Source organism: Gopherus flavomarginatus, chromosome 1 (assembly GCF_025201925.1).
Source record: "Gopherus flavomarginatus isolate rGopFla2 chromosome 1, rGopFla2.mat.asm, whole genome shotgun sequence".
Taxonomy (NCBI): Eukaryota; Metazoa; Chordata; order Testudines; family Testudinidae; genus Gopherus; species Gopherus flavomarginatus.
The window spans coordinates 200,776,850-200,800,616 of record NC_066617.1 but is presented as its reverse complement, the minus strand read 5'-3'; the positions used below and the strand labels follow the sequence as shown (position 1 = coordinate 200,800,616).

The window sequence follows — 23,767 nt, the reverse complement described above, 5'->3', positions numbered from 1 at the left end:
CAAGCTATATCAATATTCCAGTCATGCGTATTGTCCCACCAAGTCTCCGTGGTGTCAACTATGTCATAGTTGTGTTTATTTAATAGCATTTTGAGTTCTTCCTGCTTATTCCCCATACTTCTCGCATTAGTATATAGACATCTAAGATACTGATCTGATTTCCTTCCCACCCCCAGTTCTGTCTTCTCTCTTCCTTATTTCTACTCTTAACAGCCCATGCTCCCCCCAGATTCTGACCCTTCTCCCAGGTCTTCATGTTTTTGACTTACCTGTGGGCTTTGATCACCTGTTTTTTACACCCCTGAGCGGGAAAGTTGCAGTGCTGTAAATTGATAGTGTAGAGAAGTCCCACCATTCCACATTAATGGTTCTGATTCCTTCTTAAGTTCTCCCACAGCCTCCTGAGCTGCTCTGTGAGCTCCCATGCTGAGGAATGTCATAGCTTCTGGAACTTTGAAAGGAGAGAGGCACATGTCTGCAGGGCAGCTGAGTTCAAAACAATGAGCAGAGCGTTCACGGCAGGCATTGTGGGATACTGGGGGAGGCCAGTTATGTCAGCATAATGGTAACATGTACACTGATGCTTTGTCTCTAACTTTTCTGAAAAAAACTTCGTCTCTCATCAAGATGGTTTTATTTTGTCGCCAAAACTGAAGAGTTTTGTCACCAAAAGTGGCACTGCAGTGGGTAGAGCTCCACAATTTTGTCGGCAAAAGACAGCTTTTGTCAGAGGGAAGCTGACAGAATTCTTATGTTTTGTTTTGCTACTCTTTTTGGGATCTGCTATGTACAGATTTGGACTTTTTCTTTGGGGTTCTAAGATCAAGCCATGGATAAAAAAATTCTTTTTTATTCTTTGTCTCAGAACACTGTTCCTCTGCTGCTTCCAAACATAGTTGGTCCTCAAAATAAGTTGCAGAGTGAAATTAATGCAAGTCTTGTATACTTTGCTATGAGGGAAAATTTGTCGAGTACTTTTTTTAAACTTTGGATGTGAGCCTGGGCAGCTTTTGCGCTGAGTTATGAAAAAGACCTAGTAGGTCATCCAGTCCATTCTCTTGCCACCATAGGATTATTCCCTACATTATTTCCTCCTTTTGCACATATATTGACATTTGTAAGTTAGTCAATTTGACTGTTGCCTATTTGACATTACCTATTATAAGTCCAGTAATGTTCATAAGTTCAGTTCCTCTTGTTTAGTTGTATTTATTAGCCTGGAAAATGAGGTGGTAACTCTTCTCCTTCTAAGGCCTGGTCTACACTATGCGTTTATACCGATTTTAGCAGCGTTAAACCGATTTAACGCTGCACCCATCCACACAACGAGACCCTTTATATTGATATAAAGGGCTCTTTAAACCGATTTCTGTACTCCTCCCTGACGAGAGGAGTAGCGCTGAAATCGGTATTACCATATTAGGTTAGGGCTAGTGTAGCCGCAAATTGACAGTATTGGCCTCCGGGCGGTATCCCACAGTGCACCACTGTGACCGCTCTGGAAAACAATCTGAACTCGGATGCACTGGCCAGGTAGACAGGAAAAGCCCCGCGAACTTTTGAATTGCATTTCCTGTTTACTCAGCGTGGAGCTCTGATCAGCACGGGTGGCGATGCAGTCCCAAATCCAAAAAGAGTTCCAACATGGACCGTACGGGAGATACTGGATCTGATTGCTGTATGGGGAGACAAATCTATTCTATCAGAGCTCCGTTACAGAAGACGAAATGACAAAGCATTTGAAAAAAATCTCCAGACTATTATGCAGAGTCCACAGCACAGTGCTGTGTGACAAGCGTAACGGAAGCCAAAGAATCAAATGGACGCTCATGGAGGAAGGGAGGGAGTACTGAGGACTCCAGCTATCCCACAGTCCCCACAGTCTCAAAACAGTATTTGCATTCTTGGCTGAGCTCCCAATGCCTGTAGGGTCAAACACGTTGTCTGGGGTGGTTCAGGGTATATCTCGTCAATTTACTCTCCCTCCCCCCACCCCCATGAAAGAAAAGGGGAAAAAATTGTTTCTTGACTTTTTTCAATGTCACAGTATGTCTACTGCATGCTGCTGGTAGACACAGTGCTGGGGCAATGAACAGCAGCATCCTCTCCCCTCCCTTCCCCGGTGGCAGATGGTACAGTGCAGTAGGACTGGTAACCGTCCTCGTCATCAGCCCGTGAGTGCTCCTGGCTGGCCTCAGGTGAGGTCGGCCGTGGGCGCCTGGGTAAAAATAGGAATGACTCCCGGTTATTCCCGGCAGATGGTACAGAATGGCTGGTAACCGTCCTCATCATAGCAACTGGGGGCTGATCAGCCCCCCTGACTCCCTTCATGTCTAAAGAAAAGATTCTGTACTGCCTGGACTATCATAGCATCTGGAGGCTGCCTCCCCCTCATTTTATCTCACTAAAAAGTCAGTGTTGCTTATTCCTGCATTCTTTATTACTTCATCACACAAATGGGGGGACCCTGCAATGGTAGCCCAGAAGGGTTGGGGGAGGAGGGAAGCAACGGGTGGAGTTGTTGCATGGACACCCATTAGAATGGCATGCAGCTCATCATTTCTGTGGGATCTGACACGGAGCGGCTGTGCTCTCTGGTTCTCTGATACACTGGTTTTCTAGTACACTTGCCACATATTATAGGCAGGACTGACTCTATTTTTAGATACAACATAAAGGAGGAAATGACCCGGGGGGGGGGTAATTCACATTTTTGCCTTTGCGCCCCCGGCCGACCTCAGCGAAGGTCAGGCCGGAGCACCCATGACAGCAGCAGATGGTACAGAACGACTGGTAACTGTCTCTGCTACCTTGCAAAGGCAAATGAATGCTGCTGCGTAGCGCTGAAGTACCGCCTCTGTCAGCGGCATCCAGTACACGTACGGTGACAGTGACAAAAGGCAGAACGGGCTCCATGTTTGCCATGCTATGGCATCTGCCAGGGCAATCCAGGGAAAAAGAGTGCGAAATGATTGTTTGCCATTGCTTTCACGGAGGAAGGAATGAGTGACGACATTTACCCAGAATCACCTGCGACACTGTTTTTGCACCATCATGCATTGGGATCTCAACCCAGAATTCCAATGGGCGGAGGCGACTGTGGGAACTATAGGATAGCTACGGAATAGCTACCCACAGTGCAACGCTCCAGAAATCAACGCTAGCCTCGGTCCATGGACGCACACCACCAAATTATTGTGCTTTGTGTGGCCGCATGCATTCGACTTTATACAATCTGTTTTACAAAACCGGTTTATGTAAAATCGGAATAATCCTGAGTGTAGACGTACCCTAAGCTTTGTGAGCACTGGTTTTGTGAATATTTTACTGAACACTTTATTTGCTAACAGTTTAAGGAAGAGTATGCAGGATTGCATATGAATTTAAGTACTTTATGTTCAGCTGGTTTAAGTTCAGTAAGCTACTTAATATTGCTTTCATTTTCATAGCACAGTAGGTTGCAGAAGTAGCAGTAAAAAAGAAAAGCAAGGCTTTAATTTTACTTGTCTGTAAAAAGGCTCTCATGCTTGCTGTACTCCCACCACACACTGACTTTCAAATGTACATAAGTTTTTGGAATTTCCTGTTAAACTCTAATTTGGGGATAGTATTTGAGACTGTGCAAAATAAAAATCACATTCTTTTCCTACTATTGTTACTAGTAACAATTAAAGACTACTATTAAGTGAAAGGTTAGTGAAATTTTCTTTTCAGCTTTTTACTTCATGGATTTGACAGCATTGTACATAGTCAGTTTTCCCTATTGTGCGAAACGCCCTCACAATAAAATGAGAGAGAGAAACATATATTTTAAAAACACTGAAATCAGCAGAATTCAAGAGCAGGTGTATAATACTTCAACCCTCCATGGTCTTCAGGCTGACAGTATCCCTTTTAAAATAAAGCAGCTTCATTTTACTTCTGTCTTTACCTTGACTTTTTTTTCTCAACATCCTAGATGATGAGGGTATTATTTTGTTACTCAGTTCCCTGCCCAGTGCCTCAACTTGATTTGAGGTGTGGCTTTGATTTGCCAAACTGAGTACCTGTGGCTCCAAGCAACCAAGGGGAAAGGGGAGGAAATGGAACATGCTGAGAGAGGAGTTTGGCTCCACCTCTCATTTCTTTAGTCTATGAAATCAGTAGCTGTGGATAGGGTTGGGGAACAGCTATGAAATCTAAAGTATGATCTACATAGAATGATTGGCTCCACTGCAGAGTGAGGAAGGAGGAAAATCTACTGTTTTAGGTCCAGTTTGCCCGCAAGAGAGGCTTGTAGGGAAAGATCCCTGTTATGAGGTAGTCAATTTAAAGTACTCTCTAAAGCTTCAAATTGGTGTGTCTTTGGCTAATTTTATCAAATATGCATTGCCATAAAAAGTAAAAACTTCAGTTTTTACATGATTATCCAAGTGCTGTTTCTTAAATTGATTAAGATGTTGAATTTTAAGACATTTTTTAAATTGAGAAATTTGACATTTCTTGTAGGTAATTTTATTGGAATGATGCTCTTCTCTACTGATTTGTGACAATATAGCTTTTCTGCGTGTACCCTGATTTGGGTTCAATGTATATAACAAAAGATCCAAAGTTTAGTGGGACATCCCACTCATGTATGTGGAAAGGACATAAACCTTACTGTAACACATCCCTCTTGTAACAGTGAGATTTTACACCAAAACTAATTTAAAAAGGTACTAACAAAGTTTGTAAACACACAATTAGTTTTTTATTTAAAACACGGTTTTGCCACATTTTTATATAATTTCCACAGTTTAGCAATCATAATCAACTCTAAAATTGCAAATCACCATGTTTTATTTTAATGGAGTATGTGAAAATTATTAGGGAAGGAAACAGATTTTTGTTTGTTCCATCCCAAGGGCTAATTACAAATTGTAGGTGCAGTTATTTAAAAAACTTGTCTTCATTAATTTAGACTTGCATTTAAATTTGATCCATATCTTTCCACCCCCATTTTCCCCATGTGTGCACTTTCAGAGTCCCCTTTGGGAATATTGCTTGTGGTGTCCTACTCACTTTCACTCTTTTCATGCTGTTGTTGCTTGGGAAGTGCTATCTGCAGCAATACAGGCAGTATTCCCAAGTCCTCTGGCCAGCCCTGCTTTCCTCAAGGTCCTTGTTAAAATAATCCACAAAAAAGAAAAAAATTATCAGGCCTCAATTCCTGCTTCTCTTGCTCCTTAGATAATGGCCCCATGTTACTCCTACCTCATACACTGCTTCATATTTGGTTTCCCACTTCCTACCTGCTGGGTCCTTGTCTGCTACTTGAATCCTTCTCTGGTTCCTGGCTGTATCATATCAGTCTCTAGAAGCGGTCTCCTGATCTTCAGGCTTGGCTCCTACCTCCTCCTGGGTCCATGGCTACCTTCTGCACTCCGCAAGTTCCTTGTTCTTTTTTTATTATACTCCTGAAATAACTACTGTTCCTGAGGACAGTGCCTTGACACAAGCTTCCATGGTGGGAGGCTGGTTGCTTTCTCGGCTGGAACAACTCCTCCTTGGTCTATGAGAAGAAAGAAGTGGTTCCTTTTGTACAACACTGGCTTCTTGTACTCTTCTTTCCTTCTGTCAGCCTCCTGGCCACAGCTACATCTGCTTTTATGTTCTACCATGAAGGGCAGGTGTGAGGAGCAGAATTTAGAAATCTCCATGCTAATGGTTACTTTGTCTTTCAATATTTTTATGTTAAAGTTCAGGAGAATCAGTGTTGGCATTCTCTTTGTTCACTCAACAGTGACTTCGAAGAAGGAATGTGTAATAATTTAGCAAAAAAGAGACTGAGCTTCAAAATGATAAAGGGAAGAAACACATTCATTGTGTGAAGCTGACCAGCAGGTGACACAAAATGTTTAGTTAGCCATACTAATCCTTCTCGGCAGCCAGAGGTGGATTCTAGCTTGGAATGTATCTGTTGGTTTGAAATGTTGACTGGTTCAAGCCAATCTGGAGCTGGAATTTTCCTTGTGTGGAAGGGTCATCCAAACTCCTGGATTAAAAATTATCTCAAAGGATTGATGATAGCACAGAGAGATTGATGATAGCACAGAGAGAATGGATTCAACAGCTGTAAGTGGTGGCTGGCTCTTCTTTGTTATTGGGTTACTAGCTCCTGAAGGAAGATGCTGTTGAAAGAAAAATACTTTCTGGACTAGGAATCTAGTTAAGGAAACAAGCATGTACTTGTTTGTTCTTCCTGTATTTAATTACTGCCAATATTGGGTTTTTTCATTTTGGTAACTATGCTGAAAGCTTGGTGGCTGTGACTGCAAGTATTTAGTCCATGATTTTGTTAGTTATTTAACTAAACCTATTTACTTTTGTTTTTTCTTTCCATTAGTAATTGGAAAGAGAGGAGAAATCTGACTAATCTGACAGCCTCTGAAATGGGCTATTAAACATCTTACCAGGATCTCAGACTTAAACAAATATACTAGAAAAAAGGACTAATATGGTGGCTACAATTCTATTTTAGTTTAAACTGTCCAAAAGAGAATTCTCCTTGTTCCCTTGTTGTATTTGGCTAATGGGTTCTTGTTGGAGATGAGGATCCTGGTATTGGGCCTTTTAAACTGATATTTACTAGGTCCTGATTCATGTATTACACAGCCCCGAGGAATAGATTAATTTATATAATAGCTCATTTATTTTCTTTCTTTTTGAAATATAGCTGTATTTTTTTTACCTTGAACTCTTCCATGTGTATAGGATATTTTGAGACTTGCAGGCTTTTCGATCACAAGAATCAATTACATACTGCTGCCCATAGTAAACAGCGACTTAGGGCCTATCTACTTTGCCCCACAGTTCAGACTATGGGAATGTGACTAGCAGGGCACACCAGAGTGCTGTGCTATAATTTCTCTGTGTAGACGTCCAAACTTGAGACCTTATAAGTTTGTGTACAGACTGGAGAGTTAGAGTGCAGCACTTTGGTGTGCTCTGATATTCATATCCCCTTAATCTGAACTCTGGAATACTGTAGACATGCCGTCAAATACCAAGGACAGTGTAGGGAAAGAGCACCAAACATTCAATTTAATAGACTGGAAGATCTAGAAATGGATTTAATGACAGAGGGCAGGAGTTAAAAGGGAGAGGATGAAAAGTGGTGGTGCACCTCTTCTTAGGTTGGAGGGGGGAGCAAGAGTGGCATTTCCACAAAGGGTATGTCTATGCTTCAGTAAAAGGTGCATGGCACAGCTTGTATTGGCTGACTCAGGCTCAGGCTGTGGGGCTGTAAATTTGCAGTATAGGTGTTTGGGCTTGGGCTGGAGTTTGGGCTCTATGACCCCACAAGGGGAAATAACTGAGAGCCTGGGCTCCAGCAAGCCCAAACTTCTACACTTCTATTTTTAGCCTGAGCCAGCTGACCTGTTCTCAGACTCAATACTATGATTTTTGCAGTGGGACCTGGGAGAGGAGGAAAGGCAGGAGGGAAGGAGCTTTTGGATCAGGCATGTGCTGTCAGAAGTGCTCAGCAGAAAATAAAAACTGTATCAGAGCCTGTCATAAGAGCATAAGAACGGCCGTACCGGGTCAGACCAAAGGTCCTTCTAGCCCAGTATCTGTCTACCGACAGTGGCCAATGCCAAGTGCCCCAGAGGGAGTGAAGCTAACAGGCAAAGATCAAGTGATCTCTCTCCTGCCATCCATCTCCATCCTCTGATGAACAGAGGCTAGGGACACCATTTTTTACCCTTCCTGGCTAATAGCCATTTATGGACTTAGCCACCATGAATTTATCCAGTTCCCTTTTAAACATTGTTATAGTCCCAGCCTCCACAACCTCCTCGGGTAAGCAGTTCCACTAGTTGACTGTGCGCTGTGTGAAGAAGAACTTCCTTTTATTTGTTTTAAACCTGCTGCCTATTAATTTCATTTGGTGACCTCTAGTTCTTGTATTATAGGAATAAATAAATAACTTTTCCTTATTCACTTTCTCCACATCACTCATGATTTTATATACCTCTATCATATCCCCCCTTAGTCTCCTCTTTTCCAAGCTGAAGAGGCCTAGCCTCTTTAATCTTTCCTTATATGAGACCCTCTCCAAACCCCTAATCATTTTAGTTGCCCTTTTCTGAACCTTTTCTAGTGCTAGAATATCTTTTTTGAGGTGAGGAGACCACATCTGTACACAGTAATTGAGATGTGGGCATACCATGGATTTATATAAGGGCAATAAGATATTCTCTATCCCCTTTTTAATGATTTCTAACATCCTGTTTGCTTTTTTGACCGCCTCTGCGCGAACATCTTCAGAGAACTATCTACGATGACGCCAAGATCTTTTTCCTAACTCATTGTGGTTAAATTAGCCCCCATCATATTGTATATATAGTTGGAGTTATTTTTTCCAATGTGCATTACTTTACATTTATCCACATTAAATTTCATTTGCCATTTTGTTGCCCAGTCACGTAGTTTTGTGAGATCTTTTTGAAGTTCTTCACAATCTCCTTTGGTCTTAACTATCTTGAGTAGTTTAGTATCATCTGCAAACTTTGCCACCTCACTATTTACCCCTTTCTCCAGATCATTTATGAATAAGTTGAATAGGATTGGTCCTAGGACTGACCCTTGGGGAACACCACTAGTTACCCCTCTCCATTCTGAGAATTTACCATTAATTCCTACCCTTTGTTCCCTGTCTTTTAACCAGTTTTCAATCCATGAAAGGACCTTCCCTTTTATCCCATGACAGCTTAATTTATGTAAGAGCCTTTGGTAAGGGACCTTGTCAAAGGCTTTGTGGAGATCTAAGTACACTATGTCCACTGGATCCCCCTTGTCCACGTTTGTTGACCCCTTCAAAGAACTCTAATAGATTAGTAAGACATGATTTCCCTTTACAGAAACCATGATGACTATTGCTCAACAGTTTGTTTTTTCTATGTGTCTCACAATTTTATTCTTAACTATTGTTTCAACTAATTTGCCCGGTACTGACATTAGACTTACTGGTCTGTAATTGCCGGGATCACCTCTAGAGCCCTTTTTAAATATTGGCGTTACATTAGCTAACTTCTAGTCGTTGGGTACCGAAGCTGATTTAAAGGACAGGTTACAAACCTTAGTTAATAGTTCCGCAACTTCACATTTGAGTTCTTTCAGAACTCTTGGGTGAATGCCATCTGGTCCTGGTGAGTTGTTAATGTTGAGTTTATCAATTCCAAAACCTCCTCTAGTGACACTTCAGTCTGTGACAGTTCCTCAGATTTGTCACCTACAAAAGCCAGCTCAGGTTTGGGAATCTCCCTAACATCCTCAGCCGTGAAAACTGAAGCAAAGAATCCATTTAGCTTCTCCGCAATGACTTTATCGTCTTTCAGCGCTCCTTTTGTATTTCGATCGTCAAAGAGCCCCACTGGTTGTTTAGCAGGCTTCCTGCTTCTAATGTACTTAAAAAACATTTTGTTATTACCTTTGGAGTTTTTGGCTAGCTATTCTTCAAACTCCTCTTTGGCTTTTCTTATTACACTCTTGCACTTAAGCTGGCAGTGTTTGTGCTCCTTTCTATTTGCCTCACCAGGATTTGACTTCCACTTTTTAAAGGAAGTCTTTTTATCTCTCACTGCTTCTTTTACATGATTGTTAAGCCATGGTGGCTCTTTTTTAGTTCTTTTACTGTGTTTCTTAATTTGGGGTATACATGGAAGTTGGGCCTCTGTTATGGTGTCTTTAAAAAGGGCCCATGCAACTTGCAGGGATTTCACTTTAGTCACTGTATCTTTTAACTTTTGTTTAACTATCCCCCTCATTTTTGTATAGTTCCTTCTTTTGAAATTAAATGCCACAGTGTTGGGCTGTTGAGGTGTTCTTCCCCCCACAGGGATGTTGAATGCTATTGTATTATGGTCACTATTTCCAAGTGGTCCTGCTATAGTTACCTCTTGGACCAGCTCCTGCGCTCCACTCAGGGTTAAATCTAGAGTTGCCTCTCCCCTTGTGGATTCCCATACCAGCTGCTCCATGAAGCAGTCATTTAAAGTATCGAGAAATTTTATCTCTGCATTTCATCCTGAAGTGAAATGTTCCCAGTCAATATGGGGATAATTGAAATCCCCACTATTATTGGGTTCTTAATTTTGATAGCATCTCTAATTTCCCTTAGCATTTCATCATCACTATTACTGTCCTGGTCAGGTGGTCGATAATAGATCCCTAATGTTATATTCTTATTAGAGCATGAAATTTCTATCCATAGCGATTCTATGGAATATGTGGATTCGCTTAAGATTTTTACTTCATTTGAATCTACATTTTCTTTCACATTTAGTGCCACTCCTCCCCTCCCCCCCCACACACACGACCTGTTCTGTCCTTCCAATATATTTTGTACCCTGGAATGATTGTGTCCCATTGATTGCTCTCAGTCCACCAGGTTTCTGTGATGCCTATTATATCAGCATCCTCTTTATCACAAGGCACTCTAGTTCACTATCTTATTATTTAGACTTCTAGCATTTGTGTACAAGCACTTTAAAAACTTGTCCCTGTTAATTTTTCTGCCCTTATCTGATGTGCCAGGTTCTTTTTTTATGTGACTGTTTATCATCTGATCCAACCCTTACATTATCCTCTTTCGTCCTCTTTCCTGACTATAACCTGGAGATTCCCTATCTTCAGACTGTCCCCTAAGAGAAGTCTGTATCCGATCCACATGCTCCTTTGCAGCAGTCGGCTTTCCCCCATCTCCTAGTTTAAAAACTGCTCTACAACCTTTTGAATGTTTAGTGCCAGCAGTCTGGTTCCACTTTGGTTTAGGTGGAACCCATCTCTCCTGTATAGGCTCCTCCCATCCCAAAAGTTTCCCCAATTCCTAATGAACGTAAACCCCTCCTCTCTACACCATCATCTCATCCACGCATTGAGACTCTGAAGCTCTCCCTGCCTACCTGGCCCTGCACGTGGAATTGGGAGCATTTCTGAGAATGCCACCATAGAGGTCCTGGATTTCGGTCTCTTCCCTAGCAGCCTAAATTTGGCTTCCAGGACATCTCTCCTACCCTTCCCTATGTCATTGGTACCTACATGTACCATGACCACCGGCTCCTCCCCAGCACTACACATACGTCTGTCTAGATGCCTCGAGAGATCCGCAACCTTCGTACCAGGCAGGCAAGTCACCATACGGTTCTCCCGGTCATCACAAACCCAGCTATCTATGTTTCTAATGATCGAATCTCCCATTACTAACACCTGCCTTTTCCTAGCAACTGGAGTTCCCTCCACCGGAGAGGTAATCTCAGTGCGAGAGGCAACCTCAGCACCATCTGGAATGAGGGTCCCAATTATGGGAAGGTTTCCCTCAGCTCCCATTGACTGCCCTGCTTCCCTGGGCCTTTCTTCCTCCTCAACAGCACAGAGACTGTCTGAGCGGAGGTGGGACAATTCTACAGTGTCCCGGAAAGCCTCCTCAACATACCTCTCTGTGTCTCTTAGCTCCTCCAGTTCCGCCACCCTGGCCTCCAAAGTCCGTACGTGGTGTCTGAGAGCCAGGAACTCCTTGCACCGACTGCACACATATGCCACCCACCCACAGGGCAAGTAATCATACATGCTATACTCAGCGTAATAAACTGGATAGCCCCCACTCTGCTGCTGGGCTTCTGCCTGCATTGTCTCCTAATTAATGAAAGGGTGGTTTAAAGAAAGGGGTTTTGGAATATGGTTTGGATTATAGGTTTTAAGGGGACTACAGGAAACAGGTAGGACCAACACGGGACCCCCACTCCCCTTCCAAACTCCCTTGCAAAACTCCCTGGTAGCAGCTCCTGGTCGCTTGTGTGCCGCTTTATAAAGCCCTGGCCTGAGTTAATGCCCCGCCCACTGATTAAGGCTCAGCTAATTACCAGAGGCTTTGAGCTTTCAAACTTCCTTTGAAGCTCAGGGCCTCCAACTGCCAGCCACAGCACAGGGTCCTTCAAACAAACAAACAAACAGACTGACAAACACAAGCTCAGCACACAGCAAGTAACCCCCAAACACACACACACTACAGACAGTCACTTATCCCACAGATGCTGTATTTGCTCCTCCTTCACCTGGAGAACTGCCTTGCAAAACTCTGTTATCTCTTAAGATATTTGGGCAACTTTGGTTATATAGTCTTTCTTGTGAGTTATTCTTTAAGGTGAAATAACTTACTGTGACATAGATGATCTATGTGTATTTAGACTTCAGTATAGTTATTAGCAAAAGCTACACAGTATAGTGCTGGTTTGAAGTAGCTGTTGGTTGTTTCTCTTCTCCCTTCTGCACCTGTTTCTACCCACCTGAACAGTGGTTGTCTCTAGGGCTTCACTGTCTTCCGAATCTATAACACTGACTCCTCAGACTGCTGAAGTACTGCTGTGTGGACAGTGGGAGAATTCTACTGTGATTAGGTGGTGGGTGAGGGTGGGGAGGAGTGCTGCTTCACCCCTTCTGTGCCCACAAGGAGAGAAGATCTTTGAACTTCCTCTCCTGGATCTGTTACTTGCTTTATAATCTTGTTCAAATTACTTAGGGCTTGTCTACACTTACAGCGCTGCAGTGACATAGCTGTAGCGCTTATTGAAGATGCTACCTGCATACACCAACAAGAGAGTTTCTCTCATCGGCGCAGGTATTTCAGCTCCCCAAGAGGCAGTAGCTGTATCAATGGTAGACGCTCTCCCATCAATATAGCACTGTCTACGCTTGGAGTTAGATTGGTATAACTGTGTTGTTCAGGGCTCTGGAATTTCCACACCCCTAAGCAATGTAGTTATATTGATATAAGTTTGTAGTGTAGACCCAGGCTTAATCCGGGTTTATAACTTTCCCTCCGTACAAAATGGAGATAATATTACTCTGCCTTTCAGGGTAATGCTTATCACCTTGAAGAGGTAGAGTACTGTGTGTGTGTTTTTTAAATACCTTGACTCTAAGAGAAAATGGTTCCATTAAGTTTTTAACTTTTCACACACCAGGTGCTGTTAAATTATAGAGGTGTCAGTTGTGGATCCACATTTTAAGATTGAGTTGATTTTGTCCTTGTAGTAGTTTGAATCCCTGTTTTATTATGCATGGGGAATACAGTGTATCTTCCCCAAATTTACAGAACATTTTGGATACTAATGAATTTTCTTACCACTTACAAACCCGTTACAGTTAAAATTAATTTTTAAGTAGGTATTTAAAGAAATTTAACACTGTCAGGCCTTTTTTTGTCTTGAATGGTGGTGGTAATAGAATGACACTGACAACTTAAAACAGAAACGTTGTGCTTAGATTATATTTGAAGAAATTAGTTAATCCTGTAAATCAGGCTCTTGAGATGCCTCACACTGGTCATCCAAAGTCATTAGTTACTTTTGAAAATCTTGGCTCTGATTTCTGAGGAACTTATAAATAACTTCCCCTCTGTGTAATATTAGCATGAAGAGTAGTTCAGTGTATGAAAATTTCCAAAGCAATTGATGCAGTTAGTTTCTGTGGTAGTATTTCACCCTTACTATTTCAGGAATGTTAAACAGAAGATATTTAACATATATGCTGCTATACCTATATGTAACAGGATGAGTAAGAGATGAGATATTGGTTTGTGATGGTCTCAATGGTTAAAAGTTTGTGCTCATAGGAAAACCTTTTTTGGACTCCCGAGCTGTGTAGAAGTATAAACTGCAAGATCAAGCTCAAACTGATGATGATCAGGTTAATTAACTTTAAGTCAAACTACAGTTTATTCCCTTGGTTGCAGATAGTTTCCATGAAATAGTTTAGAATTTGGGAATTAATGTATACTTAGTTTCGTAACTGGTAAGTCAGACACAGATGAAATCTTCTGACAACAGCCGCTAAATCCATGTATGGGGCTTTGAAACCCTCTTCCCCCCCCCCCCCCCAAAAAAAAACAAACCAAAAAACAAAAAAACAAAACCCTGACATTGATTGTACAACTTCAGGCATTGGCTTTCAAGTCAGTAATAGCATTGTTGAAGTGACTAATCTCTTGATTTCAGGCCTTGTTATTACACAATCTTGGTTGCATAACAGTTGACAAGAACCTGCATTGATTGTTAGGTTGACAGACTTGCTTGCTTCCTTCAGAATTTTTTTTGATATTTATTTTCTCTATTTAGCTCTTCTCACTCATGGAGATGAAACCTCCTATCTCCCGAGCAAAGATGATTCTCATTACTAAAGCTGCCATTAAAGCTATTAAGGTAAAGAAAAACGGAAATAGAAATTCAGACCATACTAGTAGCATTATTTTTGGATTGTACTTGATTTCTAAAAAATGCATATCTTTTACATGATTTCTAAAATTGTATAGCTTGGTAAAGATTTCTTTTATTTGACTTTCGGAGGTTTTTTTTCCATAGGAAAGTGAGTGAACGTTCTTTATCTTGAGTTATGCTGCCAATATCTCTGCAAAACCATAACACCAACTTGCTTTTAAGAAAATGTCATTTTCTGATGCTGTGATTTACAGTCTTGTTATGATTTGTATATGATAAAATCAAAATGTAGCATATAATTACATCCCATCACATCAAATTTAACAAAAAAAATTTAAAAACAAAGGAAAAAGTAGTTGTCACAATAGTACTGCCTTCATGTTATGTATGTGTGATGTGAGATGCTTCCAATGGCATGGTCAGTTTTCTCCATGAAAACTTTTTAAGGAATGTTTGAGATGAAATGCATCACACTAGAATATTTTTGTTTTCCTAATTGTTAATATGTACAAAGAATTAAAATACCTCTGAAATCATACGTCACTGTAAATCAGATAATGATTAAACAGATCACACATCTCTTTTCCAGCTCTACAAGCATGTAGTCCAGATAGTAGAGAAGTTTATCAAAAAGGTAAGTGCTTTTATAGTATTTTTAATATTTACTTAATGGGATACTGGGCACTTAAACATCCACAACTCTATCTCTATTTTTTATTAACTACAGTAACTCTTCACTTAAAGTCGTCCTGGTTAATGTTGTTAAGTTGCTGATCAGTTAGGGAACATGCTCGTTTAAAGTTGTGCAATGCTCCCTTCTAATGTCGTTTGGCAGCCTCCTGCTTTGTCCACTGCTTGCAGGAAGAGCAGCCTGTTGCAGGTAGCTGGTGGTGGCTTGGAACCAGGGTGGACCGGCAGCCCTCGTATCAGCTCCCCTCTCTCCTAAGTTTCCTGTGCAGCAGTTGCCGGGAGTTCAGCTGTCCCTCCCCGCACTGCCATGTGCTGCTCCTGCCCTCTGCCTTGGGAGCTGCTCCCAAGACTCCTGCTTGCTGTGCGGCGGGAAGGGAAGGAAGAGGGGGGCTGTCAGGGTGTCCCTCTCCCCCCTTCTCCTGCACCCCGCTTACGTCATCTTCCATAGAGCAGGGGGGACACAGGACAGGGCTCAGGACGGGATGGAGGGAGCTTGCTGGAAGCAGCTGCGGTCTCAGCAAGCTGATCTAATTAACAAGGCAGTGTACTTAATAGTAAGGTCAGCGTACTTAAAGGGGAAATGCACATCTCACACACGGTGTGTGTCTGTCTGCGATGCTGTCTCCCCTTCCTCCATTCCTGCTGCCTTGTAGAGTGTGAGAGTTAACCCTTGAGGGCTCAGCCAATTGCTAGTTCGTCATTTAGCAGTAAGGCATTCCCTGGGAAATATCCTACCCTCTGACTCCTCCACCTCAACCAAGCTTCACAATCATCATCACTGTGTACCAGTATTAAATTGTTTGTTTAAAACTTATACACGTGTGTGTGTGTGTGTGTGTGTGTATGTGTGTATATATATAATATATATAATTGGGGGAAAAAAAATTCCCTGCAATCTAACCCGCTCATTTTACCTTAATTCTTATGGGGAAATTGGATTCGCTTAACATCGTTTCGTTTAAAGTCACATTTTTTCAGGAACATAACTACAACGTTAAGTGAGGAGTTACTGTAGTAATACTACAAGTGTTACCTAAGGCTACTTACTGTACTGAAAAATCAGAAAAAAACCTCTATTTTTAGAGAGAACTTTTTTCAGCATTTTTTTCTTTGTGCATTTGACAGTAATTTCTATATAGTCAACAATTTCCCTCTGTTCATGTGAGTCTTTCATACAGCAACAGAAGATCAAAAAAGTGTGATTGTAAAACCGCAGAAATTGTCAGTGGGATTTAAGGATAGATATAGTGCTTGAAACACACATTCTTCTAATTTTTCAAGTTGATTGTGTCTTTTTACTACTACTGTTATGATTGATGTTTCCAGAAAATTTAACTTTTATACTCTGGTGCCTGAAAACTTAGAAAAATAGGTTAAATACATCACTGTCCACAAAAGTAGACCAACAGGCATGTTAATTTAAGTTCCATTAGACAAACAAGAAATAATAGCTATATATGTCAAATGAAAAAAAGGCAACATCAGAAAGATAAACACTTTATTTTCAAGCATCTAATTAATTCTAAATTAGTGGAAGGAGACTGAAAAGCGAGAGAGAGCTAGCTTGATGTCCTAGTGGTGGTGGTCTATATTGGAAAGTAAGAGAGGAATTGTGTTCAAGTCCCAGACCCTGCTTCTTAAGGTAGCAAGGGAGACAGTGAATCTTTACTACATAAAGGCACACAAACATCTTTCCTCTATTCTGCCCTATGTTCCAATGTATCTCCTTTCTCTCTACCTCTGCCACCAATTAATTTTAGTTGCATTTAGAAACATTACAGGACACAATGCTTATATAATACATGGAAGTCATCTCTTTTTTTACATTCTTGATTTCTACATTTGCTCATTTAAACAATTTTCATTTCACAGTATCTACTGTTTGTGGTCCTGCTTTCTCCAAGTTATTCCAACCTTTTTTATTACATACAACAGAACTAGCTTTTTGCATTATTAAGATCAATATCTCATGCACTACTTCCTCTTACATATTTATCATCTTAACTCATTTCAGTCCTTACGTTGTCCTGCCCACCAAATTAATTAGTATAAAATTGATTTAAATAGTAAAACTTTTGCTGCATCATGTGTTTAAATAGGCTTGCTGCAGTTCATTCTTTTTCCTGTAGATTGTCTTTCAATTAGTAGGAAAGCCTGGATAGTTATGGTTCATGATTAATAATATTTTGAGTATTTGCTTTATGTAAGTGTTTTTACTCAAGTTTAAATTGTATTGCCATGCCAATCTTTCTCAAAAATAAGTATTTTAGCTACTTTGTTTATCAGGATACACATTACTAACACATTTTGCTATTAGATTTAGTAGTGTTAGATATAGCTCCGTGTACAGCCTTATAGTACTGGTTAAAAGAGAACTGTAAATACTAGAATTCAAGTTTTGTATTGGGACCTGCAGAAAAATATTAAGTACAAGGTGCAGGTTGCTTGTAGTGATTCTGAAACCTGTTGGGGCATTAGGGGGGTTATGCTGTTAGTACTATATATGCTATCCTGCAATAACTGGGAACAATCTATCTTTTCAGTGCAAACCAGAATATAAAGTCCCTGGATTATATGTTATTGACTCTATTGTTCGTCAATCTCGTCACCAGTTTGGAACAGACAAGGATGTTTTTGGGCCAAGATTTTCTAAAAATATAACTGCCACATTCCAGTATTTATATCTCTGTCCATCTGAAGACAAGGTATAGCTAAAACTTCTTGAATGTTTTGAATGGCTGAATTCTTAATTGTGTGTTCTTGCTTATGTGAAAGCTAATTTGGTGGTTCTCTGCCTTGACTGCAATGCTATAGTTGTCTTTGTGTGGGTAGTGGTAATATTAGAGATAATACTTCAGTGGAGATCCTGATGATGATAAATTCTTTAACTTATTTTCTGTTCTTTGTGTTCATGCCTTTGTCCAATTGGAGACCATGCCAAAACTATTTCCTTTTCAGGGATCCTTCTTGTGAGGGACTTGTTGCAGTTAATTGTGTTTGTAGCTGAAAGAAATGCAGATAGTCTTACTTCTGTCCCCCTCCACCCCCAACTTCAAAACTCTGTTCTAACATTTTCTTTTCACTCCCTTTTGTCAGACTTTCCCACTTCACTTCTGCATTTTTGTTGTCTTTTTCTCACCTTTTCTTGGCTCTTTCACTGCCTTCCCCTTCTAGGATTCTTCCAAAGGCCACATCAGACTCTCCTAAATGGCCATATGACTGGCTGCAACTCGTAATTTTCTGTCACTGCTATTCTTTTGGTTTGCCAGAGGAGTTTGCTAGAGAGTGGCACAAGCTATCTTAGTGTACCCCCCACTGCCCCCCAAAAAAGGAGGAGTGGGGGATCCAGTAGTGTGGATCCTCCTAACTTGTGCAACAGGGAATCAAGCTGTGTCTAAATGTTGAGCATGCTACAAGACCACTGATCCAGTCACCCATTTCTTTATGTGCAGGAACTAAAATTTGAGCCTATGCATTAGGAATATTTTGTTCTTTATTAATACTTTATTTTATTTGAACAGAGTAAGATAGTTCGTGTCCTGAACCTTTGGCAGAAAAATGGAGTGTTTAAAATAGAGATCATTCAGCCTCTCCTGGATATGGCAGCAGGAACTAGTAGTGCAGCCCCAATGGCAGAAAATGCTACAAATAATGAAGGTACGAATGTCAGTACAACTTGTAAATTAAAAGTTATGGAACCAATGACTTGTTACTGTTTGGTACACTAAGGTAAAAGTACCTCATGTTTGTAAACCAAGGTCACTAGCACACTGCAAAATTCACTTTTATCACAAAAATTATATAGAAGAATCTGAACACATTCTGAATAAATGTTGCTGCTGTATATTTATACATATGTTATGTTATTGGAAATTATTGAAATTTGAGCTAATATGGCTTTGGGTCTTTCCATACAACTAAGTATGTATAGACCTATTGGGTGTTGACAGTAATGTTCCCACTAAAAATGACTTCCTTCTTAATTTTCTTCTTGTATCTGTGAGACTTTTTATTATTTCCCAGTGTATAATTCTGTGTTCCTTTTTAAGCATCTGATTCAGTAAAGTATGAACATCTTACAATGGAGAACAGTCATGCCCTAAAGTATATAAAAATATTGTTGCCTACACAGCGTATTGTTGCCTACACAGCATTGTTGCAACGCCTTAAGATTTTTGTAAGGTTATTTAGACTGCATAACACATTGGTGCAAGCCATAAAATGCAATAAAATAATTGTCACTCAACACCCCACCTATTCTCCACTCTCTGGTTCCCCTTCTCAATCTTTTGCCTTCTCTGAACTATCTCCTTCCACCATCTGTAGCACACATCTCCATCCTTATCCTGAATACCCAGTTTGTATTTCTGATAAAGGGTTGGTGTTGAATAGTGTGCAGTATTGTACATGGTTTAAATTGGTATAAGTGAGGCATAGTGTCAGGTCACAAGACTTCTGTGAAATGTTTTTCAATAATGTTTAGGAAGACATCACCTATTGTCACTTTTCCTGAACATACAGGAAAACAGAGCTCAGAGACATCTCTTGCTATACCTAGTAACTCACTGACAGCCTTGCAAAACTCACTTTGAGATGTGACTGGGATCTGTATTTTTTTTTCTTTTCCTGTACTGCCACTGGTAACTAGCAGACCAAATTCCTTTCCCTCAGATTTAGCTGTGCAATCTTACTGATTTCAGAGGGATTTCATAAGTGTAATAGAGGAAATAATTTGGCCCTGCAGTAAACAATTCTGTTAATGCATTACATGGAATAGAATCCAGCTCAGTCATGGCACTGCAGAGCCTATCCAGCAAAGAGTAAAAAGTAGTAAACTTACTTTTGTCCCATAAGCAAGCAGTGTAACTGAATACATGCACTGAGCAAGTCTTGAGATGTAATTTTTTTGAGCAAAATCACACTCTTGGAAACATTACAAAACATTTAATCTTGCATTTGACTTCTGGGAAAACAAATTTTTCAGAATGTTGTTTGCAGCGTTGACTTACAGAAAGGGAAAGCAGTTATTTAAACTGTCAGTAGATCCACATGTTCATACAAATAAGTCAGGCATTGTGATATGCAATGTTGTTGTAACTGTGTTGGTCCCAGGATATTAGAAACACAAAGTGGTAATATCTTTTATTGGACCATGTTCCATTGGTGAGATAGAGAAGCTTTCAAGCTTACACAGAGCTCTTCTTCAGGTCTGGGAAACTTACCCAGGTCTTGTCTACACTACAAATTGAGTTGACCTAAGTTAGGTCAACATACTGTGGTGGTTCATGTCCGCAGTATGCTACCTCTGTCAGAGGTGCGCATCCTCATCTGGAGTGCTGCCACTGATTTCACTTTTTGGGGGCACTGACAGCTGTTTCTCCTTAAATAAACCATTGGATAGGAACCTAGAATAAATTATTTAATGAAAGAATTATTTAATAGTAAAAATTTAAACTTTGCAGTTGGAGCTTATTTTACAAATGTATTGATATGCAATGTTAGTTGCTATTTCAGTAGGTAAGTTTTCACCTTCAACTCCTCTTAAAAAAAAAATAAAACTGTAATACTATAAATGGAACATTGGGTCAAAGTTTCATGCATTGGACTCCCTCCTATGAGATCCAATATTCGTAGTTTTCTGTCATTGAATACAGAGCATGCAGGTGCTAGATAGTAAATGGGATATCTAAAAGAACGTTAGAGCATGTTGTCAGGCCTAGTTCACAGTGGTATAAACCGGAATACGGATACATTGATTTGGCTGAATTTAATGTACATCAGCGATTCTTTTGAGGGGGATAGCTAAGTTTACAAAGTAATGAGTATTCTCTCTTCATTGGAAGGTAAAATATTTTATATTACACACGTGGACTGTTAGTACCTTAAATTGTAGTGAACTGGTTTTCAATATAATTCTCTTGCAGGTTCACCACCCTCTCCAGCAAAGGTTCTATCTGAACCCACCCAGGTCACTGCTAATTCAGTACCTACTGTATCACAATTGCCTAGTTCTGATGCCTTTGCAGCTGTAGCTCAGTTATTTCAGACAACACAAGGACAACAGGTAAGCTATCTGTATTTCAGTTACAATTGTAATTTTAATTCTCTCACAAATCACCTAACTTAGTTACAGCAGTTGCTTCTACAGCCTTGATACAAAATCTATAATACTGTACCCCGCCCCTCCCCCAAATAAAACCGTTAAAAATATGGAATTCAAGAGCTAAGATAACTTATTTGAATGTTCAGTGGTCTTTATGAGTAAAACATCCAGTAATGTCAATATTTTTGTGGAAAATTCACTGATACATTCCAATAACCCTCACAGTTAAATTATCAATGTAATGAACAGTGTATTGCACTTACTATCCAGAAACCCTTTCTCTCCTATATTTTACTTAGCACCCTTCATCAAACATTTGCAGAGTGAGCAAGATCTTCTCAGAAGCAAATCTTCCATTTGCTTCTGAGATACTAGAAGGTGGCCTGTGGATCATATAAACTTTCTCTACCTAGATCATTGGATTTGATTTTATATTCAGAACAAGCTCTCTAAATTCACTCCCAACATTCATTCTTTTTAACGCAGATAGGTTTTTAGACTTAACCTGATTTTCCAAAGCATCTAAGTTTTTCTTGATGACACCATATTTCCCTTAAGGGTAGAGACAGCCTTAATCCATTGAATTTGCTTTTGACCTGAATTACTCAATTTGTAAATCCTCCTCTGAATTAGAGCAAACAGAACTTTCAAACCTGGACTTAACGGAAATATTCACTCTGTTCATAATGTTCTCTCATATTTGTCATGACTCTGTGTATATGCTTTCATCTGTTCAGCTACAACAGACAACCCCTGTGACTAATAAATTGCGTGTAGGGCACTGTTCACCTTCTGCACTAACAGCCATTTTACTATCTTTATTGGGGCTAAAGTGCAAAAACTAAACCAGTGAGCTCTGATGTGGCTTGTAGAGAGAATCTGTTTTTAGGAGGAACATAATTGATTGTCTCAGGGGAGGATGAGCAGGGCCACACATATCAAGAGTGTCTCTATGAATATCCTTCTGCTTCCTAGTGACTTCCTGCCCAACAAATCCATTGCTGGTACCCATCTAACTATCAAGAGTAAACAAATGAGTGCTATACCAGCACACAAGTATGTTGACCTCTTAAAACTAACCACCTGTCTAGTTTACGTTTTTATATTTGTATCTGTCTTACAAATATTGTGTAACTTATTCTGTTAACAGTAGTTCAGACATATTTTTTTGAAATGGAAAAACTCATTTTGATTTAACATCTATTCTGTTAAGCTTCAGCAGATTCTTCAGACTTTTCAGCAGCCTCCAAAACCCCAGTCTCCAGTCATAGATAATACTGTGATGGCTCAGGTTCAGGCTATTACTGCTCAGTTGAAGACTACAACAACACAACCACCAGAACAAAAAGCTGCTTTCCCACCACCTGAGCAAAAAACTTCTTTTGATAAGGTAAATCCTTTGTTGATCTTCATATTCATAAGGATCATTTTAACATCATAACTAATAGGAAGTTCACCTTTGAGTGTTGTCAGTGCAGATCCCCAGTTTTGGGATGTGCGTGTGCCCTGCCCCAAAGCCAGGGACTCTCTGAAAAGGTCTGGTTGTTGGGGGCCACATGGACTTCACCTTGAGCTCTGAAATATTCCAAGTGATGTTTTGTGCAGAGAGGTATGCACCCGCCCACAAACGTCCAACTGCTAGAACAAAAAAATCAGAACTCCCTCTGGTCCCTTGACTTTCAGATCACTGGTTTTCTTGTTTTCCTGTATTAAGGATTGACCTTGCTTTCAAAAATTGAATAAAACTAGTTTTGAACAGTTAGATCTATTCTTTAAGTAAACTTTACTTCTTCGAATGCTTGCTCATGTCTATTCCATTGTAGATGTGTGTGCTCGCCACATCTGCTAGTGCCAGAAGTTTTTCCCTCTGTGGTATTCGTAGGGGACATGCTCTGGCACCGTCTGGAGTAGCTTGTGTATGCCGCAGTATAAGGGGCTCTGCTGGCTCCCCCCACCCTTGGTTGCTTCTTATCACCAGTGATGGTGCTGGAACATCTCCTTAGCTCAGCAAGCTTACTCCTCTCAACTGCTCGTTGTGAACTTTTGACATATATAGTTATTGAAAAGTTGTTAATTTTTAGTTCCCTGACTGTAGTTTAGTGTTAGCTTGTAGTTTCTGACGGGACTTCAAACCCTGTGACTGTTGCAGAAAACCTATGCCAGTCAGTGACCACAACAGTAGCTGTTTGAAGTGCTTGGGGAAACCCACATTAGTGACCAGTGTTGCATTTGTAAATGTTTTAAACCTTGGACCAAAAAAAGAGTGGGACATTCGCCTCCGAGCGCTCCTCATGGAGTCAGCACTTACACCAGCACTTGAACCGTCCAGATCAGACTCCGCTCATAGCATCGTGGCCTCGGTGTGGAGTGTGCCACCGGCACCGACTGCAGACCAGCATTGATCCCCCTCCCCGGTACCAGCTAGAAAGCAAAGGAAGGCCGGGAGCGGATGTTCTCTTGTGTCCCGTAAAGGGAAGGAGAGGGCCAGAGGGGAGCAAAGACCTGTGAAGGGCAGCTTTTCACCTCCAGATGAAGGTCAGGACCCAGCTTCTGCTGAGCTGGCTAGCGCACTACAGGATCAGCCCACCACCCCAGGAAGCGGCAGAGGCATTCGACACCTGGCAGTGCCATCCACACCGGAGGCTTTTCAGGCCACGAAGGACATTGTCCCTACTGGTGCTGGCCATGGAGGTGCTCCGCTTCAGGGGAAAATCTGCCTTGACACCCCTCCAACAGTCCC

General features: G+C 40.7%; 1 protein-coding gene across 2 annotated transcripts in view; it reads left to right on the top strand.

The window, feature by feature from the left end:
- The window catches only part of SCAF4 (SR-related CTD associated factor 4), a 74,795-nt gene that overhangs the window by 10,501 nt on the left and 40,527 nt on the right, over positions 1 to 23,767 (top strand). For both annotated transcript variants that reach the window (XM_050957089.1, XM_050957084.1), the window contains exons 2-7: positions 14,136 to 14,219; positions 14,824 to 14,868; positions 17,468 to 17,629; positions 18,446 to 18,581; positions 20,849 to 20,988; positions 22,241 to 22,417. In XM_050957089.1, the coding sequence (XP_050813046.1) occupies positions 14,136 to 14,219; positions 14,824 to 14,868; positions 17,468 to 17,629; positions 18,446 to 18,581; positions 20,849 to 20,988; positions 22,241 to 22,417 (744 nt within the window). The remainder of the gene's footprint in view (positions 1 to 14,135; positions 14,220 to 14,823; positions 14,869 to 17,467; positions 17,630 to 18,445; positions 18,582 to 20,848; positions 20,989 to 22,240; positions 22,418 to 23,767) is intronic.